At 44.7% G+C, this 11,344-nt stretch overlaps 3 protein-coding genes across 8 annotated transcripts in view; 1 reads left to right on the forward strand and 2 right to left on the reverse strand.

The window, feature by feature from the left end:
- The window catches only part of mob2a (MOB kinase activator 2a), a 107,050-nt gene extending 104,941 nt beyond the window's left edge, over positions 1 to 2,109 (forward strand). For all 3 annotated transcript variants that reach the window (XM_083654546.1, XM_083654545.1, XM_083654544.1), the window contains exon 5: positions 199 to 2,109. In XM_083654546.1, coding sequence (XP_083510672.1) covers positions 199 to 521 — 323 coding nt within the window. In that variant the 3' untranslated portion in view covers positions 522 to 2,109. The remainder of the gene's footprint in view (positions 1 to 198) is intronic.
- A 3,092-nt stretch (positions 2,110 to 5,201) lies between these two features.
- kcnj11 (potassium inwardly rectifying channel subfamily J member 11) lies at positions 5,202 to 6,374 on the reverse strand (the record flags this gene model as incomplete). The annotated part of the gene is made up of 1 exon (XM_083654754.1): positions 5,202 to 6,374. One exon carries the CDS (start codon positions 6,372 to 6,374, stop codon positions 5,202 to 5,204), a length of 1,173 nt encoding a protein of 390 aa, XP_083510880.1.
- Positions 6,375 to 10,034: 3,660 nt separating this feature from the next.
- Positions 10,035 to 11,344, reverse strand: part of abcc8 (ATP-binding cassette, sub-family C (CFTR/MRP), member 8) — a gene marked incomplete at both ends in the record, with an annotated part of 74,711 nt that continues 73,401 nt past the window's right edge. For all 4 annotated transcript variants that reach the window (XM_083655135.1, XM_083655134.1, XM_083655133.1 and 1 more), the window contains 2 exons: positions 10,035 to 10,172; positions 11,214 to 11,276. In XM_083655135.1, coding sequence (XP_083511261.1) covers positions 10,035 to 10,172; positions 11,214 to 11,276 — 201 coding nt within the window. The remainder of the gene's footprint in view (positions 10,173 to 11,213; positions 11,277 to 11,344) is intronic.

An 11,344-nucleotide genomic window follows, 5' to 3' on the forward strand; every position in this document is an offset into this window, starting at 1 on the left:
GACTATGGTTATATATATATATATATATATATATATATATACACACACACACACACACACACACACACATAGTTTAAAGAAGGCCTAGTGTTTGACTTTTATTCATTAGGAGTTTGTCTGCCTGATGGCTATTCCTGCCCCAGCTAAAACAAACAAGTCTCTAAAGCGGTTTTTGTTTTGTTTCCTTTTCCCCTTCAGGCAAAGAGTTCCCCAACTCGTTTGAGTCCTTGGTAAAGAAGATCTGCCGGTACCTGTTCCACGTGCTGGCTCACCTCTACTGGGCGCACTTTAAAGAGACGGTGGCTCTGGACCTGCAGGGCCACTTGAACACTCTGTATGCACATTTCATCGTTTTCGTAAGGGAATTCAACCTGGTCGACCCCAAGGAGACCTGTATCATGGACGACCTGTCCGAAGTCCTCTGCGCCCCCGCCCCGCCGCAGCCGGACCCCGCCCCCTCCCCCACCCCCCCAGCCTCGGCCCCCTCCCCCTCCTCACAAAACCACGTGACGGAGAGATGAGCTAGGGGTCGCGGCGACGCAAGTGGCCCTGGGGGTGATAGAAGATAAGATAGAGGAGAGAAGGAAAGACAGCCTGGCCCCTCCTTCCTAGGCGTTTGGCGCCAGCAGGACTTTAGAGACCTTCCACTACCCTTATATTTCGCTACAACACCGACCAACCAGCCGGAAAGGAAGGGGGGGGAAGGGTTTTCGGGGGTTGGGGTGGCGGGGAGGGGTTTGTCACGCCAGCAGGAATTGGCGTGAGCGTTCCTCCCTCCCATCTTCTCTGCAATTTAAACTAGGAACAAAAAATGTGTATGTTTTATTTTAATTTTTGTTTTATTTCACTTTTATTTTTGTTTTATTCTTTTATTTTTTTGTTTTTTCTCAGTGGGGGACAGCGTGTCCGTTTGCCCTTGGCCTCCCTCTGTCCTCTACCTAACATACAGTACAGGACGGGGGGCTCTGCTTTGCTTCAACATGCTATTGTACAGTGTTGTTAATGTGTGGAGAAACAGGCATCTCTATTAACCTGCGGGCTCGTCACCCCCCTCCCTCCCCTCCCCCCAATAGAGGTGGGAGGCGGCCTGTAGGTGCACGGCCGCTACGCTGGCCAGTAGGGAGCCATGTTACTGCCTGAGGGGGCGATACTAGCCAATCACTGTTTGGGGTTGTTTATCTGGGGGATGATTAAAAGCGCTTCCTACTCAGGACCTGAGAGAATATGTCACTGCTGCCAGAGAGAAGTTACTCTCTCTTTCATTCTGTCTCTCTCCCTCCCTCTCACTCTGTCGCTCATTCTCCCTTTTCACCAAACTGCTCTCAGTTCTCCATATTACAGATGTTGATCTTGTATAACTATAGTCACATAATCAGCTGGTGTATCCCTTCCTAACCGCCCTGTCCCACAACTGACCGCTAGATGGCAGTAAAGACATAGAGAAACGGGGAGACAAGAGAAGAAGATGAAAAGATTGTATATTATTAGATTATTTAATCTGATCGGAGAAGCGCAACCATGACAGACTGGTGCCCGTGTCTGGCTTTAGGGAGGTCGCAGACACCTCTTCCCCAGAAATCAGAGCTGTTTGCTGGGGTTCAGCATAACAGCAGCCCCCGCCACCACCACAGACCACCACCCTCCTCTCCAGCAGCACAGGAGAAGGACAAAGACATGAGGTAATGTCTGCAGGCCCACAGAGAGAGAGAGGAGGGGTGGTGGTGCTGCTCTGCTGTTTGTGTTGCTGAAGTCCCAAGAAATATCATCAGTAGTAGTGCACATCAGTACACAAACTAAATCTTTTGTTTTATGTGTCCCTTTTAAATTTGGCTTTTTTTTCAATCATCAAAGAGGAAATTAGTTGATAAATAATAACATTAATGGCATCATTACACGTGTATAGAAAATGCACAGTCTGCTTGGACTTCACTGTACAAAGAATCGCAAGCGGGTTCCGTCAGACATAGCCTCTGTATCGAGGAGGATTGGGTTTATAATTCTCCTTTTTATTTTATTTATTTTAATCTTTTTTTTTTTCTTTTTTTTTGCAGGGTTCTTCAGTTCTGGCTCTCATTTTTATGTATTTTAATTATTAACTAAGTTAAAAGCAATTTAATATTTTAAGCTCTGCGGATTATAATCTAATAAAAGTCAGAAATGCCACCCTGCCTCTGTGTCTTTTGTAAGAATGTGTTTATGGTAATGATGCTACAGGAATGAAACATGTTTATTGTGCTTGTTAACAATCAAAATATATCAAAAATGTACCCAGTTATATTTTTTTAACCAAGTGAAATCTATCCAGGAGAGGAATGACACTGCTTTACATTAGGCATTCTCCTTTTATTTCCTCAAGACAGCATCAATGATCATGCAGCACTTTCACTTCAACACGTCCAGACTGTGGAGGATCCTTCCATTCTGTAATCAGGAGTTCTGCTTGTACACCATTCACATTCTATGATTGTGCATTTTCAGACTGAGCACCCTGAGTAAATCACTTTTTGATGCATGCATACATCTGTAGACCAGTCAGGGTTCCTTCGCAAGTATGGAAAAGTATGGGATTTGATTTTAGTATTTTCCAGGTCTGAAAAGGAGGCTGATGGAGGCTCGAAACCACAAGCTCAATGCTGCTGGGCAGTAATCAACTCCGAGCCAACCACTGTCATTGTTAGGACAGTTCTTCAGTCTTTCATCTGGGTGTCAATTTCCATAACTAACTGAGGATCGAACCCTCAACCTCAAAATTGTCATGCAGCTGTCAAACAGCCACTGAGTCTCGCAAGGTCAAGTCATTTCTGTCAGAGCTCTTCAGACTTCACTTGAGAAGTCCAAGCTCTCAGAGGCTCAACCCCAAAACCTCCAAATTGTGATGTGGCCATAGGTGTCCTTTACAATGGGGACATATCCTCACCACTTTTCAACACAAAGTGACACCCGTGTGTACTCGGATGTCAAATATGGACTGACAGAGAATTCTGGAAATTTGAGTCTGGAAAAGTATGGAATTTTGAAATGGAAAATGTGTAAGAACCCTGACCTGTGTTTCTCAAACCTTTTCACATCAAGGACCCCTAAACTGACACAAATTATTAGACCATGGACCCCATTTGATAATACTTTGTCCCAGGGTCCCCCATCTGTTACGATTTTGGCTTTTAGATGTTTTATTACAGAAAGTGTATGAAACCCATGACTAAAATAATCATGCATTCTGTCAGTGTTACTTAATGGAATTATAGTGACCATAAATTATTCCCATTTTGCTGGGGTCCCCTTCAAGCACCCCTGGGTGAGAACCACTACTGTAGACTGATTAACTGATGAGATGAGTCCCCTGAACTCAGTACTGATTAGTAGTGCAATTTTATGTGGAGTATGTGCTATTATCACAGAATATATTATTTATATTATATTTATACTGTACAATAAAGGAATAAAGTATTTGCCAATCATGAAACCTAAAAACATAACTTCTATTAAATTGTATTCTTGTACAAAATGCTGGCATTCAAATGGGTGACGCCCCGGATGCGATATTCTTTTTCGGATGATGGCGAAGGCTGGAGGCACCCTCTCTGCCTGTGATTGGCCTAGCGTCAAACGTTCATCCAATCACATTCGCTTGGCTATCCTGCGTCTCTTTCTACAGTCTGTGGTCGGACAGACAGCAGTTTCGCTTGCTAGCATGGATGAAAGACGCCACTGTGTGTTTGTTTTTGATATAGTCTGGTCTCTGGTTATGCTCTGTGTTATTGTCAGTCAGTGTGAATACAGTGTGTAGAAATCAGAAGCTTAACTCCCAACAGCTCATAGCTCAGTCGGCTGAGCGGCTGTGTCACTGTCTCTGTCTGACAGGTAGACTGTTGGTTCGATTCCCGATGGAGGAGACATATTACATGCCCTGGCCTTTAACATCACCAGCGTAGCGCCTCCTACAGGCAGATACACAGAGCGACACAGCGCCACCTACAGATCCACAGAAATGGACACTGGACAGACTGCAAAGAGATCCAGACATGTATACTGAGTCTAGAGCACTTTTTCAAAACATAGTTTTAACGCCTAGCGGCAGCTAGCAAGCACAGCATTAGCTTAAAACTTACTTCTGATGTCAGTAAAATTTCAGCTCTCTGTGGTTTTCTGTCTCATAACCCTCAGCTCATGTCTCTGCAGAGGTCAGGGGGGGAGAACATCCCCCCCCTTGGCTCCAGGCAGTGCCAGCTGAACGGGATTAGAACCCACAACCTCTGGCCCCGGTGTCACTGTGTGTATTATTCCTTCACACCACCAGCTGTCCTTCACACTCACAGCTCTTCTCCGGGCGCTCTTGTCTCTTCCCTCTGCCTGTCACCATTCAAAAGTGACTGAGGCTCGAACCCACGACCGCAAAAGCAGCTGAGGTCTCAATATTGCCAGGCAGCAAGCCTACTCTCTGTGCCACCAAGTCAGACTGAATGAATGAGGTTTTCTCAGGGCTTTAAATGACTCTTTCCTCTGGCTGTCGACATTCAAAAGTGACTGAGGATCGAACCCACAACCTCAAAAGTCACTGAGGCTCAAACCCACAAGCTCCAAACTGCTAGACAGCAATCCAACTCTCTGAGCTAGTGGGTCATAGTGATTAAGACTATAAGATTAAAGTATAGTCTTTATGCATCTTAACATATGTTTTGAAGGGACCTTTTAAGTTGAATAGTATTTGAATTATATTACTGTAATATGACGTGAGTTTCTATTCGCCTTGCACAGAACACCTTTTACTTTTATACTTGAGTACATTTCAGAGCCTGTACTTTTTTCCTTTTACTTGAGTAATTAAGTTGAATCAGTACTTCTGCTTTACCAGTCTTTTTTTTACACAACTAACTATACTTACTTAATCAGAGCAACAATGTGATTAAATTTGGCATGACAAGAAAAAATTACACATCTGTGCAATAGGCTAAGTAGGTCTAAATAACTCAGATATAGGGTTTGCAATTGTAACGTTCCATATAATGAAGTATCTCATGCTTGTTGATTTAATGATTGTTTTGCACCTGCTGCTCACGTTTGAGATACTTCTGGCTCGCCTGGAAAGAAGGTGGGAGCAGACGAGTACAGTCAGCCAATCAGAGGCAGAGAGGGGCGGGTCATGCCTTCGCCTAGCCTTCGCCATCATGGGAAAAAAAATATCGCGCCCCGGATCCTCAGCATCACAGACTCTCATGGATGACGCTGGGCGGCTTGAGCAGCATGGCGGTGCGGCGCCTTCTCACGGACGGCCGCGCGGGGACGCCCCCGTTCAGCTTGAACTGCGCGATGCCGCCGACCTCGTCCAGCCTCTGGGCGCTACAGCACGGTGTGGGCACCTTGACGGTGTTGCCGAACTTGGAGTAGTCCACCGCGTACAGGCCGTCGTCCTCGGACACGGTGGGCACGAAGCGCTGCCCCCACAGGATCTCCTCCGACACGTAGGAGGTCCGCGCCTGCGTGGTGATGCCCGTGGTCTCCACCACCCCCTCCAGCACTACGACCACCTCAATATCCTCGTGCTGTAGGTCTTGTGCGGACAGCTCATACAGCGGGCTGTCTTTGTCGATGCGGTGGCAGATGACGAGCGGCGACACCAGGAAGATACCATTGGTGCCCACCGGGTTGTCCATAGTGATGTCGATCTGGTCCAGCGGCGTCACCTCGCCCTCCGGCGTGGTAGAGCGCCGCACCACCTGCATGCGCACGGTGGCGCTGATGATCATGCTCTTGCGCAGGTCGCCGATGCGGACCATGAAGCACAGCGCGTTGTTGCGCACGGAGATCACCGCGTGCTTGCTGAAGATGAGCGTCTCCGCGCGTCGGTTGGCCTGCGCGGTCTTCATGAAGATGCAACCCAGCATGATGGCGTTGATCACGAGCCCCACGATGTTCTGCACGATCAGGATGACGATGGCGGACACGCACTCCTCTGTGATCATGCGCCCCCCGAAGCCGATGGTCACCTGCACTTCTATGGAGAAGAGGAAGGCGGAGGAGAACGAGTGGATGTCCGTTACGCACGGGACAAAGTCATCCCCTCTCTGCGCCAGGTCCCCGTGCGCGAAGGCGATGAGCCACCAGACCATCCCGAAGAGGAGCCAGCTGCACAGGAACGACATGGTGAAGATGACGAGCAAGTGAAGCCATTTTAGATCTACCAGAGTGGTGAAGACGTCCTGCAGGAAGCGGCCCTGCTCGCGGATATTGGTGTGGGCCACATTGCAGGTGCCGCTCTTCCCGACGAACCGAGCCTTCCTCGGCTTCGCCTTGAACTTTGGCTGCCGCTGTTGGACATCCTCGGCCAAACGGGTCAGCAAGTAATCCTCAGGAATAAGTCCTTTCCTGGACAACATAGCGCTCCCATACTACGCACTCACAGCCTTTTGGCTATGGAGATGCGCACCGCTACCAGTACCTCTCTGTCCCGGTGAAATATGAATTATTTCCTCTCCTCCGGTGTCACTGCTTGCCAAACGGCGCTGGTGGGTGACAGCTCCGCTACAGCTCAGAGTCAGAGGCAGGAAGGCAGGGGTCTTGTTGTCGTCTGTTTCCTGGAGGTATGTGCCAGGTCAGGCGCTCCACCGCTCCAAATCCCATGAGAAGATTCCTCATTCGGTCCCGCAGCTGCCGCAGTCAGTCACACCAACGACCGGGGAAAGTGCGCCATGCCAATCGGTCCCATTGTGAATCACCCGCCATCACCACTCTCCATGCCCTTGGTTGTGGGGGAAATCAGTTCACCAGGTTGTAAAATCACCCTGTGTGTCGGGATTATAATGGGCGTCTAAAATAATGTTTCATCACCTGGATGTGCGCGCAGGCTTCGTGGCGCAGTGCGCTCTGCCGCCGAGTCTGCCACTTCAGAGGAGCTGGGTAACGTGAGATGGAGCTGAGGTGGAGAGAGCGTCCCTCCCTCCCCTGTTGTACCATTTCTGTAGTGCCCTTCCTCCGAGCTTCAATGAGAATGCAGGAGCGGGCCTGTGTTTACGACGCGCACTGGAGAGAGAGCCTATCTCTGACCTATCTCAGATAGGTCAGAGATAGATAGATTGTCCATAGATAGATTGTCCAACAACAGAGGAGAAACAGCAGCAGTGGCAGTGTCTTGGTGGCACAGTGTGTGAGGTAAGGTTTGTGAGGTCAAGTCCAGGATGTCCACATATCTTTGGGTAGCAAAATAGGCATACAGTAACAACCCATTTTTTGTTTTTATTACACTTCTAATTAATTGAATATATTAAAGTTTTAAAATACATGTTCTTCAATAAACTATACTGCAAAGGAGGGTTCCTACTGCACTGACCATACAGACAAACCCACAGACCTGCCTGTCTGTTGTTGGAGGATTGTTTCTGATTGGCTGTTTGCGATTTTGGACATGTTTTTGGTCCCGCATTGTGAGATTTGTGATGATTTTGGTCAGTAATGATGTCATAAGGTCCATGACATCATCAGTGATGTCACTCGAGCAATTGTGATGTCATCAGTGATGTGAAGTTGAGCAATTGTGTGCTGCGCATGCCAATAGAGCAGGCGAAGCCACGCAGACGCAGCAGCCGAGCTGTGGGTGAGGCTGTGCTCGGGGCTGGAACCCTAGTCTAAAACAATCTCAATAAGACTGCATGATTCTCAGTTTCTAAATTCAAAGCCACTGCAATCATTTGGACCTTGATTTATCTTACATTGTTTCATGTAGGCGAATGGTAACAGAATCCATGGGCATTTTTCCTTTTGTTTGCATACCATCAAGGTCCAATTTGTAAGATTCTTTCACAACAATACACAAACAAAAAGTCACAAAGTTTTGGTACAACTGTTGCTCAAAGATTGTTTAAATAATCAGACTGCATCCATCTTTAAGTCAGCGGGCCAGACTTTATAGAATAACACTGTGTTTATCTCTATGGGATTTAGATTGCATAGAGATAAGCAAGCACTGTGCCTATCTCTATGGGATTTAGATTGCATAGAGATGAACGGTTGTTACGATGTAACCCAGGTTTTCTGAGGGGAGACTTCTCTCCCTCATCAATTCCATTACCTAATGCAGCCCAGCTGTTGTGGATTACCACTTTAAGACACTTAATTAGCACCACCTGGGTGTGATTGTTCAGGTGTGGCTGGTTGAACTTTTCTCAGTGCACTATGAAAAGTTCGACCTGTCTGGTTTAACTTTTTACAGTGGGCTATTCAGCAAAATCTCTCTCTCTCTTTATCACTCTCTATGTCTCACCCAATTTCTGCTCTCTTACTCAATTTCAGCTGTAAAGCAACATACATCTGTCAAAAAAGTATACAATAGCTGAAAATATATTTTATAAATTATGGATCAAAGACAAAAAAGCACAAGTTAAAGGAAAATAACAAAGAATGTGATGAAAGCACCTGACTTTAGTGTAAATATAATTTAACTTAATTTATTATTTAGTGTTATTTAACAAAACTATGATTATCTGCACTGTCAAAAATATTATTATTATTATTACCTTAATTAGAAGTGCAATAAAAACTAAAAGAAGATTGTTACGCCTATTTCCACTTTTATTCAAATACAAATAACTTTGCTGCCTCAAAAAGGACAGATGAAATTCAGTCTGTGCACAGCCACAAAAGTGACTTTTGCCAGATGAAGGTCTTGTGACCGAAACGTTGCCAATAAAAAGTCTGAAGTGAAGTCAGTGTGCGGGATTTTCCTCTCTCATATTAGGGTACACAAATAGAGTATCTAATGATCAGGTAATGATTAAGTACTCATAAACTACTCAGTATGATGCACCACTTTACAATAGGGTACACAAAAGAGTAACTGTATAGGTAATAATTAAGTAATGATTCAGTACTCATAAACTACTGAGTATGATGCACTACTTTACAATAGGGTACACAAAAAGAGTAACTAATGGACAGGTAATAATTAAGTAATGAGTAACTAACAATTACTACTATACTCACTGACTGACCATTGACTAACCATTAACTAATGAGAAATTACTCTACTAAGGAACTAAGAACTAATCATGAACTAATGATTAACTACTATACTCACAATGTGACCTTAACTAATGATTAACTAATATATTCACAAACTGACATTTATTAATCATTAACGAACGATTAACTACTCTACTCATGGAACTGACCGACTAATCAGTAACTAATGATTAACTACTAAATCCACAAGCTGACATTTAGTAATGATTAAGTAAAGATTCACTACTCTACTCAGGAACTTAGATACTAATCATTAACTATGATTAACTAGTGATTGACTAATGACGAATTATTCATTAACTATTAGCTAATGATTAGTTTACTAGTAACTAATACATTATTTGTGTACGTTATTGTAAAGTGTTACCGGAAACAGTTGATAAATGATCCTCCAGCTATTTGCCTACACGTGAAATTCACACATGAAGAGAAAGTAGATAGTCTCTTCATTGATCCATCCAGGTCATGTATAGGTTAAAAATCACATTTGTTCCTTTCATGTCACCTTCACCCTCTGCCCCACAGTCAATCTGAATGAGCCTGTAAATTAGTTGTGGCATCCCCATAAGTCCAGCGGTGTAACCTCCCTCTCATCCCACTGTGACACGGCGCAGATACCTATGTTCCCTATGATCACCATGTGTTTCTGGCTCTTGGCCTGTTGCTGCTGGACCAGCTAAACGTATTTCATAGCTCCCAGCCGAGAATTCACAAGTCATTTGAAACCTGCAATCCACACATGACTCATTTGCTTTGTACGTGCCATGAAGTCTCTCTCACACACACGCAAAACGTTCCTATTTCCGTCACAGAAAAACATCCTCCCAATCCTGTTCCAAAAGCAAAGCAACCCCAACAGAAAACATAATGATAATTTAGATGATCATTTATGTGTTTTATTAACAAAGAATTAACTTTTTATGTACAAATATAATACATGATTAAAAAATTAAATTAAATATATTTTCCGTGGTACAATTGCACTTTGAATGTCTTCCTTTTGTCTGCTCCCATTCCCTCTGCTACTTGTCGGCCCGCACGAAGGAGGCGAATACGCTGTCGTGGGTCTCCAGCAGGGCCTGGGGCCGGTCGTGTTCCACGATGATCCCTCGCTTCATCACGATCACCAGGTCTGCGTTCAGGATGGTGTGAACGCGGTGCTGTGCAGTGGAGGGAAACACAGCATCACTGAAGCAGAACGCTGCTCAGCTTCAGAGTTCACACGTTATTCCCTATGGACCCAATCTCTATTGTCAACCTGAACAACTCTCAAGCAAAGCAAGACACCAGAGCAAAAACTTGTATGCTTCCACATCTTTCACTAATACACACTAAAACACTTACTACTCAGGGTTCATACGCATTTACAATTGAAAAAACTGTGGACTCAAAATGGGTCTACAACAACCATAAAATCTATAATTGTGTGTATTGGATCTGAATCACAACATTTTCCATACTTTGTTCTCTTCAAATATTCAAGATCTCGAAATGATCAAATTCATTTTTAATACTTGTCTTTTCCAGACCTGCATAGGAACCCTGTTTACTGTTTATTAGTTGTTATTCCTAGCAACCTACAAAACATGAAATTGATGATGAAATTGAAAATGATTTATATACCACTTATCTCAAATAGATCTTTTTGAGTCACTTTCACAAGAAAAAAATCAGCACATCCGTCTGCCAGACAACTGCTTTGTTACATTAGAATCAAAACCTGGTTATGTAAAGGTAGGAGCTGAAAAACAGCACCTGAAAATTTTTCCTACAGTAAATACCAGAGGTTACATGAGCCTTTTACATGGCCTCATGGGCTTCTGGTTACCCTTCTAAGAGGCGAAGAACCTCAACATTTTGGGTAATCAGATTACTTCAGCAAATTGAGCCCAGACACACAGGTTCCTTTGGAAACCTGGGACCAACTCCCCTCATGTTATTCTTTATTGCAATTCTCTTCCCCGTCTACCTCATACCTCATCTTCTTCACCCTCTCACCTTTCTCTTACTCATTTACTATCATGCGTAAAGACTGCAAGGATTATCAGCAGATCCTAAGGTGACCGCTCTGCCTCCGTGCTGCTGCATCTATCTGCAATTCTGCATCGGTTCACAAGAATTGCATCAGCAATGCAGGATGAAGGTCAGAGCTCTTATGGGAGAGCTGCATGCGTTGGTACAGCAAAGAAGGAGATACTTACTGCTATAGTAACGACTGTTCGGTCAGCAAAGGCGGTCATCACCACTTTCTGAAGGATGCTCTCCTGTGGGGAAAAACAGGGGGATGGGTAAGACCAACTGAAGCATCATATTTACCAAGAATGTGTGCAAA

This window comes from Poromitra crassiceps (assembly GCF_964638095.1).
Source record: "Poromitra crassiceps genome assembly, chromosome: 18".
NCBI lineage: Eukaryota > Metazoa > Chordata > Actinopteri > Beryciformes > Melamphaidae > Poromitra > Poromitra crassiceps.